Source organism: Hydra vulgaris, chromosome 11, assembly GCF_038396675.1.
Source record: "Hydra vulgaris chromosome 11, alternate assembly HydraT2T_AEP".
NCBI classification, from domain to species: Eukaryota; Metazoa; Cnidaria; class Hydrozoa; order Anthoathecata; family Hydridae; genus Hydra; species Hydra vulgaris.
This window is the reverse complement of record NC_088930.1, coordinates 37,254,246-37,276,548: the sequence shown is the minus strand read 5'-3', so window position 1 is coordinate 37,276,548 and position 22,303 is coordinate 37,254,246. Positions and strand designations below refer to the sequence as shown.

At 28.1% G+C, this 22,303-nt stretch overlaps 4 protein-coding genes across 6 annotated transcripts; 3 read left to right on the top strand and 1 right to left on the bottom strand.

Moving 5' to 3' along the window:
- Positions 1-6,330: 6,330 nt before the first annotated feature.
- Positions 6,331-8,177, top strand: LOC136087012 (piggyBac transposable element-derived protein 4-like). Its single transcript, XM_065809516.1, has 3 exons — positions 6,331-6,421; positions 6,521-7,752; positions 7,833-8,177. Exons 1-3 carry the CDS (start codon positions 6,331-6,333, stop codon positions 8,175-8,177), a joined length of 1,668 nt encoding a protein of 555 aa, XP_065665588.1.
- Positions 8,178-8,278: 101 nt separating this feature from the next.
- LOC136087011 (uncharacterized) lies at positions 8,279-10,025 on the top strand. The gene is made up of 2 exons (XM_065809515.1): positions 8,279-8,572; positions 8,975-10,025. Exons 1-2 carry the CDS (start codon positions 8,337-8,339, stop codon positions 10,023-10,025), a joined length of 1,287 nt encoding a protein of 428 aa, XP_065665587.1. The 5' UTR covers positions 8,279-8,336.
- Positions 10,026-10,065: 40 nt separating this feature from the next.
- LOC136087010 (52 kDa repressor of the inhibitor of the protein kinase-like) lies at positions 10,066-12,233 on the top strand. The gene is made up of 3 exons (XM_065809514.1): positions 10,066-10,702; positions 10,758-11,932; positions 12,021-12,233. Exons 1-3 carry the CDS (start codon positions 10,066-10,068, stop codon positions 12,231-12,233), a joined length of 2,025 nt encoding a protein of 674 aa, XP_065665586.1.
- A 4,466-nt stretch (positions 12,234-16,699) lies between these two features.
- Positions 16,700-21,135, bottom strand: LOC100200848 (L-rhamnose-binding lectin ELEL-1). Of its 3 annotated transcripts, none has more exons than XM_065810972.1 (3): positions 20,953-21,135; positions 17,470-17,577; positions 16,700-17,380 (listed from the first exon to the last, which is right to left on the bottom strand). In XM_065810972.1, exons 1-3 carry the CDS (start codon positions 21,014-21,016, stop codon positions 17,088-17,090), a joined length of 465 nt encoding a protein of 154 aa, XP_065667044.1. In that variant the 5' UTR covers positions 21,017-21,135; the 3' UTR covers positions 16,700-17,087. The 3 variants fall into 3 exon arrangements, with proteins under 3 accessions (XP_065667044.1, XP_065667046.1, XP_065667045.1); XM_065810974.1 differs by lacking the exon at positions 20,953-21,135 and adding an exon at positions 17,909-18,153; XM_065810973.1 differs by lacking the exon at positions 20,953-21,135 and adding an exon at positions 17,913-18,153.
- Positions 21,136-22,303: the final 1,168 nt, after the last annotated feature.

Sequence of the window (22,303 nt, the reverse complement as noted above, 5' to 3'; positions counted from 1 at the left end):
AACTATTCTTATTTTTTGTTATGGGTATCAAAGTCATATATATAAACACATCTTGTTTTTAAAAGAAGTTGAATATTGTTATCTCAATCAATCTTTCAGCTACGTCAGTGTCAAGAACAAATAATGGAACTTGAAACAGAAAAGGAGCAATTAAAAAAGCGCTTAGAAAAAGGCAAAACTAGGCGAGGAGAATTGTAAAATATCGAATGTCAAATGTGAACCGATTAGAATGAAACTATGAGCATTAAGACCGATTTATCTCAAAAAAATTAATCTCGCGTTGCAACGTTTTTTTCTGGCATGAGTAGTTGGTCAAGCATTAAAACGCAAAAATTCGATTTGATTAATGAACAAACAGTAAGAATCTATCAAATGAATGGCGGCCTATTTTTAAAAAGTACATATGTTCGTTTTTTTTTAATTAAAAGAAATTGCTCGGAAAATAGAGCGTCGTATTTTCAAGCCGATGAAAAAATCTAATGAGACATTTGATATTGTAATAAAAATTCATTTTTCCGGATTATTTAATTATTTAGCTAGATTTGTTTAGAAGTAACACATACAAAAAAATTTTTTAATATTTTTTTATATTTATATTTGCGCAAGACGTTCACAGTTTTAATTCAAACTTATCGAAAAGGTTTAATAAATCTAACTTTGAACACGATCCAACACGATTCAACACGATCCTAGTTTGAGACTATTTTGTTTTGCTTAATCACAACTTATATTTTATATATATTATATAGTTTAATGTTAATTTTTGTATCTATTAGACTCTTTAAGAATTTTTCTAAATTATAACAAAAGATTTTATTTAACAGTTTTTTTTTTTTTTTTGTTAATAGTTTTATTTTTTACTAATTTTTGCGAATAATTTGTATTGATATAATTTAGTTTTTTTACCATGTAAGTTTTTAACATTAGGCAACATAGTTTGAAGTTTAATACAATGTGGTGAAGTGCAATGAAACTATTTTTAACTATTTTTGATTTGGAGTAAAATGTTTTGCTAGCTTTGGTTTTTCCGGAAAAAAATACTTTAAAATCTTAATATCCATTATTACTATCAATAAGTAACGCGATTTAAAGGTAACACGGTTCAACATCATTTTTATTATTTACCAAGAAATATACCAACCCTCGGAAAATTATGAGTATTAAATCCACTTGTCAATTAAATAAGGTAAGAAAATTAAGTTAATTAACATCTTTATTATCAATTTTTTAAATAACTCTGTTCTTTTACTAAAAGTTTTAGTTCAATTGCATGTTTTTATTTCAATTTTGAAATTAACTGAGTAGATCCGTTTAGTTCATAAAAAAACAAACAAAAAATGCAATAATTTATCGTGACTAAGATTGTAATAATCCAATGAGACATTGAGTGTACAAAAACCAAAGTTGAGTATACACTTTGTAATAATCCAATGAGACATGTCTTTAAACCAAATTTTTGGTTATACTATGGGGGTAATTTAAATAATAAAAATATTGTAAGGATATCATAAAGGAGGTGGAGAGTAATAAGAAGGTTAAAGCAATATTTTAGTGCTTTAAATTTTTTTGTAATAAAGTTTAAATGCACTTTAATATGTTGCTTGTATGTAATACATAGCTTTGATATGTGAACTTGTAGCTCTTGTTAATTGATAAATTTTTTCTTTCAGTCTTTTGCATTCGATTGCCAAAAACGGTGCAAAAAGCGCTTAAGTTATTCAGTGGAACAATCGAAAATGATTATCTTTTGCCATGAGTCAAATTTTAAAATTATCAACTGGAAAAAAAAGAGATTTTTTGTCTCAAAAATACGGAAAATATTTGAAGTCGAAATCAAAAAACTGATGGCATATTAGCATTATGTTAGCATAAAGGGGTGCATATCAGGCTCAGGTATTGGCTGTCATAAAATATACAAAGAAACATTAAACCAGTGTAGATATCGTGACATTGGAAAGTGCACTTATCTGTAGTCGCGATTTATTCGATCTGATCAAAACTTATTTCAACAAGCCAATACTTCACGTCATAAACAACATTCAACCTCCTGTTATTTTCTTGAAAGTAATATTGGACTCATATCTTAGCCAGCACGATCACCTGGCTTAATCCAAATTGAAAATCTATGGAGTTGGATGGATTATCAACCAGAGTTGTTAGTCCTTGGCCTTGCTTTAAGGCCTTGAAATTTTAGGCGTTGGCCTTGATTGTTTTTTTATATTTTTTTATATATACGGATATTTGGTAACTTGACTTAACACACAGCGATAACCATCGTATGGCTATCTTGGTTCTTTTGCACATTTTTTGAACATTCTGGAAATGTATTATATTCAGTCTGGAAATGAGATTACTTTGATTATAGTGAATAATATATAGCGACTAATAAGATTCAGTCTAATTTGTCTAAAAAAATCAATTTTCGACAAATTAGATTCAGTGTGCGCAAGAGATTTATCTAGAAAATTACGAACATTATTGTTCGCACGATTCAGCTGTTTGGAAGACACAGTATTTTGATTGATGCAAGCTGTAAACACCATAACAAAAGGAAATAACCATTGAAAAGAGGAAGAAAAAAAAGTTCTAATTTTTTCAATAGCGGTTTCTCTGTAACAAGACCTGATGGTCTTTTTTGAGTATCTGTGTTCTTTATATTTATTTTTATTCTTTATTTCTTAACGATATCTTGACTTATTAACTTTTCTTTTTTTATTATTTGTATCTGTATCATAAATATTGTAATAAAGAACAAAATAAAAACAAAAAAATTGGCGTTAACGTAAGGCAAAAATTTAAGTCTTTGGTTTTGAAAATGTTTGCGTAGGCCTTGGCCTTGAAACTCATATTCTTTGAGGCCTTGTAATATGCGGCCTTGGTCTTGTCCTTGGTCTTGTAACTTTTGACCTTGGTCTTGGTCTTGGCCTTATATCATATGGCCTTGGTCTTGCTACTTTTGGCCTTGTTAACAACTCTGTTATCAATAAACAAAAAAGCAAATAACTAGTAACGAAATGTTCACACAAGAACTGGCCAAACTTTGGCTTGAAATACCAATCAGGATAATTAAAAACCTTGTTGAACCAATACCATGGCGATTACTAACATGTATCAAAAACAACGACAGTCATATTCTGTGTTATTATATTTTGATCATAAAAATTTTGTTTTTGTGTTTAAACTTTATTGCACTTTTTTCTCATTAATTTTTTGGTTACTTGCGTTGAATATTTCATTTCAGAAAAGATTTTCAAGTTTTGTTTTCTGATATTTAACAATAGTTAGTGGAAGTGGGTTTCCGACGTTTTTCAGTTTTTATTCAGTCTTGCATACTAAAAAAAGAACAACTTCCAATTTTATTTTTAAAATGGTTTTCTGTTTTTTATTTTTTTTATTAATATTGTATATAATAGCTGGAGAAAAAAAAAGAAAAAAAAAGATATCAATATCAAATTTTGACTTCAAGTTATGGAGCATCGAAGTTGTGAATTCCATCAGGATATTCTTGTATTCCGTCGGGATATTCTTGTATTCCATCAGGATATTCTTGTATTCCGTCGGGATATTTTATTTTTATGCTTTATGCTTGATGCTACATCAGAACATATTTGTCGATTTCTAGCTTAAATAGTGTAATTTAACTTAAGATAAAATCAAAATCTTTGTGTTTATTTCTTTTCTAAGTATTAAAAAAGTATTAAAAATTAAAAATATTAAAAATTTATGTATTTTTTTTAAACGCACATATTTATTCAAATTTAAAATAATTCTTAAAATAATAATAACTTTTTTTCTATCTTGCTTTTGTTTTGTGTTATACTTCGGTGTAGGCGAGAAAATGTTAACTACAGTAATAAAATTACTACCGCAATAAAAAAAGTTTAAACTAATTTCAATACTTAATACATAGAATGAGAATCAATAAAAAAAACTTTGGTGAATAACTTAAAACGAGCGTAATTTGCGTAATAAATTGTAAATAAATTGCATACTTTGGGAAATGTTTCACTTCCAACCTTAGATCGCCATGTTTGTGTTTTTTTTTTTAAAGTTGTGTTTTTTCTTTAATTAATAATCGGCTAAAAAAAGAAAAAAAACGTGGAGCCTGTATCGGGTTTTCTCTTTGTAACAGCTTAAACTTAACACAAATTACATAAAAACGTTTCAAGAGCGTAAAAAGCGTTTAAACTTTCTGTAACAATTATATATAGAACTATCTTTGCTGCATAAATTAATTTAACTTTTTTCTTTAAAAAAAGTTAAATCAGTCATTACTAAAACGATTAGAGTAAAAGTTTGCAAGTTCCTGGAAAAAGTTATGAAGAAAAAGTTGAAGTAAAAAGATTTCCTGTTTAATGGAACACACTATTTATAGTTACATAACTATTTGACGTATATTTATTAGTTAAAATTTAACGCTTCTTCTCATATAAATACGAGCAGCTTATGAAGATTAATAAGGTGAATAAAAAAAGCAACTGCTTTTACTCATTGTTTTTGGAGTAATTGCTCTGCTTTAAGTGAATAAAAATTTGAGCGATTTTTCTCAATTTTTTTTTAACGTAAAGCTGAGTGATTTCTATAAAAACGATGAGTAAAAATAATTGCTTTTTTTATTTACACGGCCTAATAACTTAAAAAAAAAGTTAAAAAAAAGCAAACAACTTTTACACAGGTTAGACAGGCGAACAACTACAATTTATAAAATCGGGCAAATTATCATTATGTAAAGCGTCATTTTTGGTATTGTGATTTATCCTCATACAGCTAACTACCTTACGGAGGCCACATACCAAGTTGTAAAAAAGACTTACAACTCATAATAAAACTTAAAAACAAAGGGGTGCAAAGGGGTACATAGATAATATCTGTTAACCAGCTTTGCAACCCTCCTTCATCTATTAGGCTGGCAGTTTAGGATGTTGAATGCTAGATTTTCTTGACTCATTGCATGGGTTTTGCTTGTGTTTTTTTATGACTTGGCAACTTATTCTATTATCTCTATTGAGGTTACAGCTCAAAAACTCAAATTTATGGTTCTGAGGCCAGCTGGCAGTTAGATTTTCCGAACTTTGTTGTAGCTCTCAGAGAGGCTAAATTCCATCAACAGCTATAAAACATCAGAGTACAAACAATCAGTGGCATAACGAGGAACTTTGCGCCTGGGGCCACAAAAAAAATTGCGCCCATTTATTCCCATTAGGGAGTTTTTTTTGTATGTTTTAGATCCAGTGTCAGTAAGTCTTGTGTTTTGCAGTAATATATTATATATTTTAAATATACATATATATATATATATTTTTTAAATATACATATATATTTATTTTAAATATACATATATATATATATATATATATATATTTTAAATATACATATATATTTTAAATACACACACACACACACACACATATATATATATATATATATATATATATATATATATATATATATATATATATATATATATATATATAATACATATATATATATATATATATATATATATATATATATATATATATATATATATATATATATATATATATATATATATATATATATATATATATATATATATATATATATCAGGGGCGGACTTAAACCCCGTCAAGTGCTGCAAGTGACGGGGTAAAAAAATAAAAATAAAAATAAGTATTATGACGTCTAACGCCCGCCTAATATTAATTGCCGATCTATATATTTTTGTTAGAAAATATTATTAGAAAAAGTTTATAGTGAAAACTATGCTTTGCGGACGTTTGAAAAAGTGTTTTATAAAAATTGCTTATGTAAACTATACTTTGCAGGATATTAGAAAATTATTTATAAAACTTGCTAATGTAAACTATACTTTGCAGGATATGAGAAAACTATTTTATAAAACTTGCTAATGTAAACTCTACTTTGCAGGATATGAGAAAATTGGATAAAAGTTTATTGGTTTACGCTATTAAAAGTAACAATCTGATTCGTTTAAAAAAAAAACATGTTTAGTGTAAACTATCCTTTGCAGCATTTGCAGCAGTAATTTGATTGGTTGCAAAGATCGATAAACAACTCAAAAGAACTCAAGGAACTCAAAGAACTCCGTTCTATAAACAAAGTATTTCCTTAAATTTTTAACGTTTAACCCTTAGAGCGCGACGAGCCACGATCGTGGCTATACCGTCAGAGCGCGAAGAGCCACGATCGTGGCTTTAAAAGTGGTCTTTGAAACTATGACTTTTTACAGCAAAATACCGCTGTTCGTTCATTAATAATGGTAGCATTGAATAGAGCACATTTTTTTCTATCTTTTGGTATATTGTCTTTATATATTTGGCATTAAAAATGAGCGACAGTGAAGAAAGTTGTATGGATGTTGAAAGTTGTACCAGCGAAGATTTTTTAAGTTCCAGCGATGACAGTTTCTTTGATGAAGGCACGATAACTTTAATTTAAAAATTGTATACAATATTATTTAATACAAATATATCAACTAGTATGATAATTTGGAGTTTTTATTTTAATTTTTATGTAGACTTCAGTTCTGATGGCGATGTTGATGTAGATGATGTTGATGGTAATGTTTTAGATGATTGGGTATTTGTTCTAGGAGATGACCTTGGTCCTGATGTTGTTTATTTTACTGGTGAATCAGGACCCAAGCACTCAATTTCACCTGAGTCTAAGCCTATTGAATATCTTGACTTGTTTTTTACTCGTGAATTTTTGCAAAATATAGTAAATTTTACTAATAATTATGCTGATACATGGATTCAAAATAATCAACAACATTTGAGGTCCCATCCAACATCAAGAGGTCATGGATGGATTAAACAGGGAAAGACCAATCTTTTAGAGATAAGAGCTTTCCTTGGAGTCGTAATTAACATGGGTCTCATCAAAAAAGCTAACCTTAAACTTTACTGGGATATAAGTCATCCTTGTGCATCTACTCCCTGGTTTGTTACCCACTTCAATCGTGACCGGTTTCAACTATTGCTTAAATTTCTTCATTTTACAGACATCCACGTGCCAAATCAACAACCACTCAATAAAATTTATAAAATTCAGTTTTTAGTGGAACACTTTAACAACAAATTTCTTTATTATTATTATCCACAAAGAGACATTTCTATAGATGAGAGTATGGTTGGCTACAAAGGAAAGACACCACATCTGCGTCAATATATGCCAAACAAACGTCATTCTAGGTTTGGGATTAAGTTATGGTGTGTTTCAGACAGCACCAATGGTTATTTGTGTCAGTTTGAAATTTACAAAGGAGGAAAAGACCCAGATGTAGCAGCCATTGCCTATGGTATGACTTATAGTTTAGTTTTTCGTCTTTTGCGCCAAACTAATTTCCTCCATCAAGGTCATCACTTAGGTATTGACAATTATTACACTTCTCCTCAACTGTTATTAGATCTATATGCTCATCAGACCACTGCAACAGGCACAGTGAGAGTCAATAGGAAAAGCCTACCAGAAATCTGCATCAAATCAAAATTAAAAAACAAGGAGGTTTGCCAATGTAGAAAAGGTCCTTTGTTGTGTGTGGCATACCAAGATGGTAAAAAAAAGCCTATATTACTATCTACTGTTGCCAAAGCAGGTTTTACTGAAATACGTAACAGAAGAGGAAATATAGTTATGAAACCAAATGCTGTTGCCCTTTACAATAAAACCATGGGTGGTGTAGATTTGGGTGATGCACAGCTCTATGTGTACTGTGTGTACTTGTGTACTATGTGTACTTGTCTGAGCGTAAAACAATAAAGTGGACAACTAAAGTTGCTTTTTCTCTATTTGGTAGGGCAATTTTAAATAGCTATTTATTGTTTAAGCTCAATACAAATAAACATAAGCCAATGTCAAGAATAGATTTTATGATGGCTATAGTGGAAAGTTTAGTCGGAGATTATTTTCCAGTGAAAGTATTTTCTAAAAGACGAACATCAAGAGAGATTGAAATGGCTAGAAGTACAATTGTCTCATACCCACTTCCCCAACATACTGCAAATAACAATCCATTATATGGTCACAATCTTGTGAAAGTTAGTGCAAGAAAAAAAATAAAATGTGTAGCTGGGCACCAAACTCGAGTGAGCACAAGTTGGCAGTGTCAGTTATGTGGTGTTGGACTGTGTCCAGCCTGTTTTTCTAATTATCACATAAAAGCTGTGCATTAAAATCATTAAACTGCTTTTAATCTTATAAACCTACAAAAAAATAAAGTTCAAAAATAGTTGTTTTCTTGTTTGTTTTTTGTTATGTTTTTTGCCGTTTTTTTTTTAGTTGAATTTTTCTGAACGGCGTTTAAATTTTATCGAGCGCTCAAAGGGTTAAGCATGGCTTACAACTTGATTGATGATGTACTTAAAAGATTTAAAACCGATAATCTTGTCGATTTAAATACATTTTATGAAACTTTATTGGATACATATATTTACAACAATAACAAAAGGGTTAGTAACGAAGGTCTTTTAAGTCGATATATTGATGGCACAATAAGAAGAAATATATGTGCCGAAGTTTGTATCCCTTCTTACTTAAAAGACAATAAAATGCATTGTATTGCTCTAAGGTAAGTCACTTTACTTTTTTTTCAAAAATAATTATCTTATTGTATTTTATTACAATTAGTTAATATGTTTTAACACAAAATTTAATACTTTTTTTTAAAAATATTTATTGTTAATACCGTATTAATCTAATCTATAACAAATTACACTCGTTGACTAATCAACATTTAATAAGTGTCAACATCGTCAAATGATTTTGACATGTATGTATATAATATGTTCATGATGTATAAATTATATTCCTACATGTCAAAATCATAAGTTGGTTTGTCTGAATTCTTGACTATTGATTTGATTTATGAATTTGTTCAAAAAGCAAAGATTTTTTACTCAATTTTAAATTTATTGATAAAAGAAGTTTAGCTCTTAAAAACATGAAGTAAATATATTTTTTTTTTCTTAAGGTCTGAAGCATCTGGAAGTTGTATGTACAGCTCTGCATCATTATTTTTTGTTGCTGACAATACACTGATGAATGTGTTAAGAGTTTTAACGTCCCTTGAAATTTATATACATGCTGATTATTACTGTAAGCATCCTTTATTTTCAAAAATATTTTCTGATTATAGTTCTCATTTTATTAATCTCAAAAGTTTGTTGTGTATGTCAGAATCTCATTCTGCATTAGATTCTGGCTTCGAAGATAATAATATTATTAAAGCTGAAGCAATTGCAAACTGTGAGAGCACAGAAAAATGGGCTGGTTTTTTATGTTTGTTAGGTTTATCATCAGTTCTTTCTTGTAATATTGTTTCCTGTTACCCAGATTTCGGTGTTGAAAAGTATAAAATATTTTTTAACCAAGAGATCTCACCACGTACTCCCATTAAATGTTATTCTCCATTTTACATTCTGTTTTGTTATGATGGGAATTTTCAGTCCGGTACATTTCAGCATAATCACTATGTCCCACTAGTTTTTATTCCTAAAAGGCGTAAACTTTCCAGTAAATCAGAAACAATAATTTCGAAAAAGTTGCTGCCAGTCTTGTCACCTAATAAATTTCTAGATACAAAACAGACCACCATTGATCAAGTTGCTACAATTGTACCCAGCACAGTAGCCAAAAATCCAAATAAAAAGCCCTACTCTATCCTTACATTCTTTCATAAAACAAACCCAGACTTAGAACCTACTAGTGCAGTCTTACAAAATACATCTTGTATTCTAAAATCAAGTAGATTTTCTTCTCAATTAGCAATGTCTTCTTCTCAATCGACAACATCTTCTCAATCATTAACATTAAGTAAAGATGTTTCTTCTCACTCAAAGACATCTAAGGACAGTGTTCTATCAAAATCTTTTTTTACAAAATCTTCAAGCATCAGGAAAGTACCTAATTTTTATAATAATAATATTGAATGCCCTTCGAACATTATTTTACCACCTAAAGAAGTACTAAATGCTCTCCAGTCTTTTGAGCAAAATGATGTTGCTTTCTTTAGACAAAATTGAATTTTTAACTGACCATGAAATTTTTTTATTAATTAAAAATATGTTTATTCCTAATGAAGATTACATTTTCCCAAAAGATTCTGGTCGTCAGTTTAGATATCTTTGGTTGAAAGAGTTTTCTTGGCTGAGATATTCTAAAAGTACTAATGGTGCATTTTGTTTGTCTTGTGTATTATTTGGCAATAAATTCAAACTAAGATCACGTAAGTTAACACATTTGTATTTGGAGCCTTTCAATAAATGGTCTGATGCTATTAGATCATTTTCAAATCATGAGTCAACTAAAAATGGTTTACATGCATTTACTATGCCTGTTTTTAATATTTTTTTGAGTCATTCCTCAGGCATAAGTCAACCAATAAATGTCATCATTGATACTAATGTAAAAGAAAAAATAATAAAAAATCGCCAAATACTTCGTCCTATTGTTGATGCTATAATTTTTTGCGGTCAAACCAATACACCTTTGAGAGGCCACAGAGATGATTCACAATATCTTCCAAAGGCTGGAGAATATTCGAAATGTGGAACTGGTTGTTTTAATAAACTTTTAAATTTTGCTGTACGCAATGGAAATGATGTTTTAGGCTCTCATCTTAATAACTGTTCAAAGAATGCCTCCTACATTTCGAAGACTTCACAAAATGAAATTATTAAATGCTGTGGTGAAGAAATTAGTGAATCTATACTATCTGAAGTTCGCAAAAATGTTTTTTTTTTCAATAATTGCAGATGAAGCCTGTGACTCATCTACTAAAGAGCAAATGTCATTAGTTTTACGATTTGTTGATAGTGATTTCAATATCAGAGAAGACTTTATTCAATTTATTCATTGTAGTGAAGGAGTTAAAGAAAAAGATTTGCTTAATGTTCTTTTAAATTGTCTAAGCAACTTAAATCTAGATATAAAAAACTGTAGGGGTCAGGGATATGATGGAGCCAGTTCTGTCTCTGGGTATATAAATGGTCTTTCTGCTCAGGTTCTTAATATAAATTCAAAGGCTTTGCATACACATTGTCATAGCCATCGACTGAACTTATCAGTTTGTGAATTGTGTAATGTCCAATTAGTTTCAGAGGTTTTTAATAAAGTTCGCGAACTTTCTTATTTTTTTAATTATTCAGAAAATAGACAAAAGTTTTTAGAAGCTAGCATTTTAGAGCGTGAACCTCAAACGCATAAAAAAAAATTAAAAGATATCTGTAGAACTAGATGGATTGAGCGTATAGATGGTTTAAACACTTTTCTTGAGCATTATTTATCTATTTTCCATGCTTTATGTATCATGGCTTCCCCTGAGAGTTCTGTTAACAAAGACACACAAAACAAATCTTCTACTTTTTTAAATTCCATTGGCACTTTTCAATTTGTCTTTACTTTAGTTGTGACAACACGTGTCTTTGATTTTACTTTACCTGTTACTCGGTTGCTGCAATCAAAAACTATTGATATCTTAGACAGTTTGCATCTTATTACAGCTCTTAAAAATACATTTATTTCCATCAGAAATGATATAGATAGTTTTCATAATAACTGCTATGAAGCAGCATGTTTGCTTTCAAGTAAAACTGAAATTTTTGTTTTGAAATCAAGAACCTGTTCTATTCAAAAAAATCGTTTTAATGTTCCATCAGAGTCTGTTTCAGAATACTTTAAAAGAGCTGTTACTATCCCTCTTATAGATCATGTATCTACATCTATATCTACAAGATTTAAATCAGAAACTGTAGCTGCATATAAAGGGTTATCAATTATTCCATTTAATATTATTTCTTTTCTTAAAAGACCCAAAACCCAATTGTGTTGGAGGAAGCAGTTTGAAATATTCTGTGATTTTTATATAGATGATTTCCCTAATATCAGTGCCTTGAATGGGGAACTAGTTCTTTGGGAAAATACTGGGAAAGTTTCTCTGGGACTATTCCTGACAATATATCTTTAACTCTTAAATCGATATCAATTCCTGGATTTGAAAATATTAAGATAGCTTTAAGGATACTTGGGACACTTCACCTGTTACTTCATGTGAGTGTGAGAGGAGTTTTTCTGTTATGCGTCGGTTAAAAGACTATACGAGAACAACAATGTCAGAAGATCGACTTAACGGTTTGGCATTAATGTATATCCATCAAGAAATTGTTCCTTGTATTGATAATGTTATCAATAGATTTTCTATAAAAAATAGACGACTTGATTTCAATGATTAGTGTCTATACTGTTTATTCTAATACACACCAACAACTTCAGAAATTTTTGTCTATTATCACCTCTCTTCAAACGTTAACCATCTCTTTTTGACCATCTCTTTATATCATTTTCTAATTTAGCGACAATAAAATAAAAAATTAAAAAAATTATTTCCAATAAATTTTTTCTCAATCAACCTAATAACATTCATAAGTTTTTGTGCCACTTAAATCAGTTTTTTGCTGTAGTTGTCAAAACCATTAGCTTTCTTTTTATTTGATCAAAAATGATCTTCTTTCTTGTTGTTAAGGCTTAACTTGGTATGTCTTTTTTTTTTTAATCTTGTTATATAAGAATATATATAACTTTTTATTACACGATGTATATAAATCCATTTGTATTTTTGTCTTTTCAGTGCTAAATTTTTCTTTCTCCGATTGTCCATGTCCGGAATAAATATATTCCTAGACATGCTGATGAGCCCTGATATTGGGCGAAACAATCATTTGTTGGTTTATATATTTATTATATTATTATATTATATATTATATTATTATATATTTATTTATATTATATATAAAAAAAGTTTCAAAGTAAAATTAAGATATGGGCTTCTCAATAAAATAGCAAAAAGAAAATCCCTTTAAATCCTTTAGCCCAAAGGCAGGAGGATTTAGGGGATACATAGGGGGCGAGCTATGGGAGCGATGGCCCCCCTTAAATGTTTTTTTTTATAATAATATTTTGTAAAAACGTAAGTAAATTTGGTATGCTGTTTAAAAGTGGCATAAAATTGTGTAGTCTAAATTCTTTTTTTTGGGCTTGCCTGCCTAAAAATCGTTAAACCTGTAAATCTGTAAACCTGTCAAACCTGTATATCGCCCCCTTTAATCGTTTGGATCGAACGAAAAGAAAAATTTGCCCACCCCCCTTTACTACATGGTCGGGATCCGCCCTTACTCCCCCCCCCCCCCCCATTTTTTCTATTTGCATTGTGGACGTAGTTGCGTCACTTACAACATGGCGTAAGGCGCATTTTTTTGACGGGGGAAATTAAAAACCTGCGTCCGCCCCGGTATATATATATATATATATATATATGTATATATATATATATATATATATATATATATATATATATATATATATATATATATATATATATATATATATATACTTGATTAAGAAGGCTGCGTATGAATTTGATTAAGAAGGCTGCGTATAAACTTTTTGTTTTAAATATATTTTGATATTCTTATATATTCACAAAATTTCGCTGATCTATAGCGGTTAGCATCATCAGGTGTAATAAAAAAAATTGTTAAAAAAAATTATGCAAAATAATACAAAAATTGTTACAAAACTACATAAATCAAAAAATTTAAAACCATAAATTTTAAATTTAATAAAATTTAAAATTAATTAAATTTAAAACAAAAAGTTTATACGCACCCTTCTTAATTAAGTTCAACATATATAAATATCGTATAACAAGAATATGATTATAAAAGATTTTATTACTGCTCTTTACGGCAAAGAGATTCACAAAAAAACGAAGAAAAAACAAAAAACTTGAAGATACAAAATGCAAACGAAAAATTTTCCTCAAAAAAGAATAGAAAATTTAAAGGTGAAAATGTAATGAATAAAAACAAGAGAACTTGGAGACTTATATATAGAGTTTATATAGTTTTTGCTATACTTGGATACATTAAAAAAAGACTTGACTGCATTTCTACCAATTTTGTCAAGACTTTGCGTTGTTAACTCTCTATTTTCACAGAGTTCCAGACCAGACCGTTAGAACTGCTAAAGGTTTGTATAATTGGATAATTGAAGATGAGTGTGCGAATCGGATACCAGATTGAATTAGAGTTTGCACTGTTGTTTGGAAATTTTAAACAAAATTTCCAAACAATAGTGCAAGAGACAAATTTGGATTTTTCTGTATCCCACATGAAGCCCAGATGATGAAGTTTTTCATTTAGTATTATTTGATGGTCGTCTAGGGTTATCTTGCAATTAGTTACTTGTCCTTTTTCCTTTTTTTGTCCTTTTCCTTTTTCTTTTTTTTTTTAAAGTTTTTATTTCCGCAAAATATAATTCATATTTCCACATAAAATTGTTTATGTTTCCGCATAATTTATATTTCCGCATAACCCCGTAATATATAATGAACTTACAATGGAAGTAAAATCTGTCAACTACAATTAAACTTTCAACTAAAGTAAGATCTAACAATTTTTATTCTATATTAAATGATTATTTAATATAATTATATTAATTTAAAAAATTAATATCTTTAAAAATAACTTCGAACAGCAATTATCGTTTTGCATACTTACGTGTCAACAAAATATCTTTTAAATTTATGACATAAAATCCTTTATTTTTTTCTGTTAAAAAAACTAAAACCATATGTTAAATTGATTTATTTTTTTTAACAGACAAAGTAAAGATAGTTTGATAATTTTGCACCATATTAAATTTTTGCGCTCAGGGCAATTTCCCCTTTGGCCCCACCTCGCTACGCCTTTGCAAACAGTGCCATGTTGCGCATGGATGGTGCCCCTGTTCATATTTTTGGTGTTGTTTGTCGAGACCATATTTGGAGCTTTTTGTTACGACTTAGGGTTTAATAATAGTTATGGGGCGATTACTTTGATTATTAGATAATATACTGAGTCTGTGCTTTGAGCCAAATTCTTCAACCGATTTAAAAAATGACTAAAATATCATTACCATGTTCTCTAAATCACTAATATTCACTAATATTCGTGGTCTTCAAAGTAACTTTTTTACAGTTGAATCTTATCTCTTGCAAAGTTCCCAGATCTACTTTCTCTTTGTGAGTCTGTTTTAAGTTCAGCTGTCTAATTTTGTGATCTTAGTGTGGATGGTTAACTTCATTTAATTTGTAAAGACTCAAATAGTCACATGTTTGGCCTGGACATTAACACTTGTAAGAATTCACCCATTCGATAGTTGGGAAACTAGGTTTAAAACCAAAGACTATGCTTTTATGTGCTTTCATTTAGCACTACTTCACTCTTTACTATAAATTGCTCTCCTTCATCTCAAAACTGCACTCTTTTCAATGTTATTTCTGATCAAATTTTTTAAGGCCTTTCTCTTTATCTTTCAGCCAATATCGTTGTTGTTGGTGACTTTAATTCTCATCACACTGAATGGCTTGGTTCAGTGACTTTGCAGGTGCTAAGACCTGTAACTTTTGCCTTTCTATATCTCTAACACAAATAGTCAACTTTGCAATTTGCTTTCCAGACAATCCGAACCATTTACCTACTCTACTCAACTTATGTCTTGTTTTGTGACCCTAGTCAGTGTCTAATTTCTCCACATTTACCCTGCTTAATAACAATTTTATATCTCTAAAACTATTATCCCATTCTTTTTCATCATCAGAATCCCCCTATTATCGCACCTCTTAAAACTACCTTAAAGCTGACGGAGACTTTCCGTGATTTTCTCTGAGATGGCCCTTGGGTTAAAATTTTTTGTCTTCCTGCTGACAAATGTGGAATCTTTTATTCGCTCTCGACAAGTCCAAGTCAAGGCTCACTCTTCTTCATAGTTTTCCTCTCATTGTGATGCTGCAATATTCAATCGTTATCTTCGTTATCAAGCAATTACTTCCCTATTTATTGCCAAAACAACTCTCTAGAAAACAGACGTCTGTTTACTATTGATAGAAATCATTGTAAAAAGGACTTATCTAACGCCAAAGCTCGCTATTCGCAGGTCACGTAACCTCGTATTTTATGTCAAAAGTTAGGCTCCCAAGACTTCTGGAAATTTTTTGACAATGTCTTTAGTAAGATCAAATCTCTTATTACACCACTCTTGCATGGTTTAGATTTTATTACCTCACCTAAATACAAAGCTGAATTGTTTACTACAAAGTTTTTATCAATCTCATCTCTTGATTCCACTAATCACATCTTACCTGATATAGCCGACAAACAGATCAATTCTCTACAAAGCGTCATAACCTACATCCAAAAACTATGAATAAATGATATTTGTGAAGAACAGAAATAAAATAAGTAAAAAGCAAGAAATCAGGATAGAAAAAGCAAAAACATTGCACTTGAAGTTAGACTTAAGAATTAACTTATTATTATTATCTTTTAACTTCTTCTTCTTTTTATTATTATTATTGTTATTATCTACTTAAAACTTATGTTATTTTTAAGTAATTCATTTTCCTATTTTCGACAACTGTTCTTCCTTTAAATTTGTTGTGAGAAATTTTTTTGAAACAAAATTTTCTCTAGAAATATTTTGCTTTTTTTCGTGAAAATATTATCTTCCTCTAATATAATAATAGTGGAATTATTTTTTTATCGTGTTTCCTCTTCCATAAGTGGTATTTATAAAGTTGAGAATGATAAGAGAGCCTGTTCATGAGGGCAACCAATAAAGAACCTTATTCTTAAAAAGGAACAACAAAAAAATCAAAAAATTATAATACTTTGCACCTTATTTACTTTAATCAACATTTTTTATTATTATTATTTTGTTAAATAAGCTAAATAAAAATTAAAAAAAAAAACTTTTTTTTAAAAACTTAAATGTTTTTCTTTGTTTTCTTCCTAAAACTTTTTTATCTTTACGCTGGTACCAGTTGATCTCGAAATTGTCTATGCTTACCCATTAAAAATAAGTTTCATAAAATTTTTTAAACATTTAACAAACGATAACCAGAAATTCTTAAACTCTTAAATTAAAATATATTTTACTTTCAATGTCAACAACCTTGACTTTAATTGGTTTTTGCTTGTACTTTTTTATCTGCCAAATAAACCAGTTAATCACATTTGTTTTATCATCTTGAAGCATTAAAATAGAAATTACCAACTGCAATAATACATAACTTCAAGATACTTGTAAGTTCCAACACAAGGATCAGTAAAGATACTATTTTCTGCTAATATATTGCATGAAGGCATACCATCGCATTTGCTTGTTATAACATTTATAGAGTTAAACTCATTTGTGCAATTAACGTTTTGATCGTTTCCTCCAGGACATAATGTTGATACTGTTCTTCCATAATTAGCTGATACCACTTCAATATAACCATCTCCTTTGCAATCGATTGAAAGAGAATAGTGCTCGCAAGCCCTCGCTATACTAGGTTCACCTGCAGTTAAGAATTAAGTATTATATATTTGAAAAACAGCATAACTTTTAATAAAAATGTAACTTTTATAATCTTTCAAAATAGCGTACTTAATTTGCAGCTAACTGTGCAACCACATCCAATGTTAACTGCACACTTGTAACCAGGAGGACATGTCATGTATTTACACTGATCTGCCATACAAGCAGAAGAAGAGCCTAATAAAGTAATAAAAAAATGAAGAGGTATTTTATTTCGAGTTTACTTATTTTACATAAATAAAATATCAAATTAGATAATTTTTTATATAAGTTATATAATAATATTAATCTTAAAAGTTATAATTTCTGTGTTTTGACAAAAAAGAACATAGCGCTTAACGGTCATTGTTATTATAGTTGTTATTATTTATTTACATAAAGTATTTATATAAAAATTTATTTACAATAAAAAATGAATAATAAGATCATATTTATAGTTGAAACTTTAAAAACAATATAAAGTATTTATTTGAAAATTACATAAAAAAATTAAGAATTAAGAATTTACCTACATTCTAGAATATTCAGAATGAAAATTTATTGATGCGCATTTTTTCTATAGGATGGAAAAAAAAAAGATCTCATGTACGAAAAAAATCTTTTCATGACATCATTACCGTAAAATCGCTTAAGTTTGGTCACCATGTAACTTCGGTCATTTAAAAAAAAATGTAAAAAAAGCATGCAAAACTCAAATTTTACAAACTTTTTTTTCTCAAATAATATTTGTAATTAGTTCGTAAATATGAATCTATAAAAAAAATAATGTTTTTATGCAACAAGCTGAAATAATCATTTAGCAAAACAACAATTTAAAGAAATGCATACTATTAAAATCTAAAATAAGCAAACTATTAAAATAAATGATCAAATTTAATATTAGTATTATTAAGAATCACCAAATTAAATATATTTACAAAAAAAAAATTTTTGAAAATTAATTACTTTTTTTATAAAAATTAGTAAAATTTTGAAATACTCCAACTTCAGTCATTCACGGATAAACAACGAAGAAGACAATTAGCAGTAATAGGGTTAGGACTATTGTAATTGTAATGTAAACAATAACAGTAACAATAATTATTGTTATTGTATTAACTTAATTTAGAAACAATAACAATACTTGTAATTCTGTAATACAATAACAATAAATATTGTAATGCAATTCATCTTTATAAAACAATAACAATATCTGAAAAAAAAAAAAAAAGTATTGTAATGACCCACTACAATAACAATAAATATTGTATTGTACATCGTCTTTGTAATACGATAACAATATATTGTTATTGTAATAAAAGACATTAACATTTTTATTTAAGAAGAATTATTATGTTTAACTGTTTGTGTTACTAAAGTTAATTTTTATAGATATTTTAAGTTCCTTTGCAGCATTAAAATCAAGAGGAAAAAATAAAAGGGCTGAATAAAATAGTTTATGAATGTTATTTTTCATAATAGTATCATTAGACAGTAATAAGGCTATCATCAGACAGGCAATATTTTGCCTGTCTGATGATAGCCTTATTACTGTCAAAATCTAAATATGTAAAAAATAAAATTTGCAATAGATTGCAAATCCGCAAATAAAAAATAGCAAAAATAATAAAAAGTTCGTCAGAGGTGAATACAAATACGTTAGCTTTTCGACTTTAATGTAAAGTAATACACTACAATGGTTATTGTAATTGTTTTCATCAAAACAATACAATAGTTTTTGTAATTTTATTCATTAAAACAATACAATACAATAGTTCTCGAATTTTATTGTATCGTTAGAAAAAAAAAAACAATACAATACTTATTGTAATTGTTTTTCATCACGGCAATACAATACCAGAATAAAATTTTTTTATTGTTTCTGTAATATTGTAATACAATATTATTGTATTGTAATGTGTATTTGTATTTAATTTTTACAATTACAGTTACAATAGTCCTAACCCTAAGCAGTAATATTGTGAAATGTTGATAAGTGTTGTGAATGAGGTAACTTTACCTGTAAATTTACCAGTAAATTTTAACATTTTTATAATGGTTGCACACCATCGTATTTTATTTGAATAAAAAATTTGTTCATAATTTCAAAATTATCTGACGGTTCTTTGAGTTCTAAAAAATGTCAAGCTTATGACATTTTTTAGAAGCTCAACGACAATTATGGATGCGTTGCGATTCCTGTGACGATTAGTTGTGTGGATCTTGCTGCTCTACTATGGTCAACAATACGTGCAAGAATTGCCAATAAACATACAAAGTTTATTTAAAGAAAAGTAATGTTTATTTGTTAATTGAAAAAAACTTTTTAAATTAATTGAAAAATATACTTTTAATTTTATTAACCAGTGGCGTACCAAATGTGATAATGGCCAAAGTAATAAAATAGTTGACTAGTTGCAATAAAAATCATAAATACTACTATTTAAATTTAAAAAGACTTTTTTTATGAGCTCCTTCTTGTTTTTTTTGGTGCCAAAAAGACTTTTTTTTTTTGAGCCTGGGGAGATGCCCTCCTTAGTTACTGGTATTACCTGAATTTATATCAAAGTTTTACAATATAACAACATTTAAAAATTAGTTTTCGTTATAAGTGACCTTAAGTTTATGATACGTTATTAGTATTTATATATTTTTTTTATATATGTATATAATATATTTTATATAGTATTTACATATTTATTATATATATATATATATATATATATATATATATATATATATATATATATATATATACATATATATATATATATATATATATATATATATACATATATATATATATATATATATGTATATATATATATATATATATATATATATATATATATATATATATATATATATATATATATATATATATATGTATATATATATATATATATATATATATATATATATATATATATATATATATATATATATATATATATATGTATATATATATATATATATATATATATATATATATATATATATATATATATATATATATATATATATATATATATATTTATTTATTTAGCGGTCGAACTTATGAGATGGTATTGAAAGTTCGGTCAAAGTAGATGTTTTCATTTTAAATTAAATAATGAGTACTAGTTTTTATTTTTCATTTTTTTTATTTTACAATATCAAATACCAATATAATTTTCTGTATGTTTTAGGAAAAAAAAATTGAAAATTTTTAAATTATGCGTGATAAATAAATGTTCAAAGCTAAAGTGATTTTACGGTATATGGTTTTATTCTTGAAGTTTTACGGAATTGTGTCTGGTCGACGAATTCGTCGTCGCAATACCTAATATTATAACACTTTTTTCTAAGTAAATCGTTAAAAAAAAAACTAATAAACCATTCATGACTTCATAAAAATTTGAAATTAAACATGAAAATACAGCTTTCATAATTTGGCAAACTAAACCTTTGGCATTTAACATGAAGAAAGTTCTGGCAACCGCGACACTGCAAATTGGCGCAAACACATTTATGTCAAGTTTTTTTTGGGAGGAGGTTTTTTTTGGGAGGAGGTTTTTCAAAATTTAAACTTACTATAAACGTCAACTGCAAGTAAAACCATAGCAAATAAAAAGTAAACATCATAAGTAAAAACCATTTTCTTTTGATATCTATATATTAGCTTGCTTCTGCATAGGATTAAATAACATTAGTAAATCTATTAGTAACTTTTAACTCCACAGCTTTTAGGCTAGTAAATCCTTGTAATATTTTACACAAACAAAAAAAAGTATAATTTTAATAAAAAAAAATCAACGAAGCAAATCACTTTTTTTAAACATAGTACGAGTTGAAGCAATTAAAAACGTTCTTTTTATTCTTGTGTTGAACGCTTTATTTGAAACATCATAATTACTTAAGAAATGACGTCGTCATCCGGTTTATTCAGAAAATTCAAAAAAATCATGAAAGAAAATAAAAAAGCTATTAGACAAAACATTACCTTATGTAATATATTTTTCGAAATGCGTCAAAATATTAGAAATCATTTTAAAACACTGTTTGGTTTATATTTAATTTTTTTTTTAATCCATTATTTTACATGCTTTTACTTAAAACACTTCATGTTTTTATATAAGAAAGTGTTGTTTTTTTTTGCTGTTGAATCATTAATCTTTATTATAACTTTTTGATTTTACCTTTAGAAATAAGAGTTTTTAGGATTAAAATAAATATAGCCAATTAAAAAAAAACTGTAATCTTTTTTGTGAAATAAAGAATATTAGCAGTTTACAGCAAAATACAGAGCTGTACGGTTGATAAAAAAAGGTTTTAGGTGAATACATATTCAGTTAAAAACAAATTAGTTTACTTTTATTCTATGTAGTTTCTAATCGCCCGTGCATCTATTATTTATTATATAACATTAATACATAACATTTTTAATTGTTCGTGTTATTTTAAGTGGGTACGTAACATTATCATGTTTTAAGAAAAAATTGTAATAATAGTGGAAGAGTTGGTGAAAAACTCTGATTTACCCGTAGGCGATCTACCAATTAACAAACAGCTAATTTTTTTAAGATAACTAAATTGATAAAGAGTTATTTGATGAACAAAAAATTGATTCTGTAAAAAATTGATTTGTGAAAAAAGTCAATTGTGGCTAGAAAAAAAGGAAAAGTTGATCTGTCTGCTTGTCGGTATAGATAAGTAAATATCGCTTCACGGTCTAATTACTAAGATCGAATGTGGTATCTGTTCTATCTCGGTTTCTAATTGCCTTTTGGTTAGTTACGAAGCTTTTAGGAAGCAGGTATAGCATGAGATCAAAACTATGACAGTCGATAGAGGTTTACGGCGTGGTTGCTAATTCTTTGTCTCGTTCTGCGTACGGAATTCTCAAAGCAATTTGTACAAACAGGACGTTAAACGGTAATAAGTA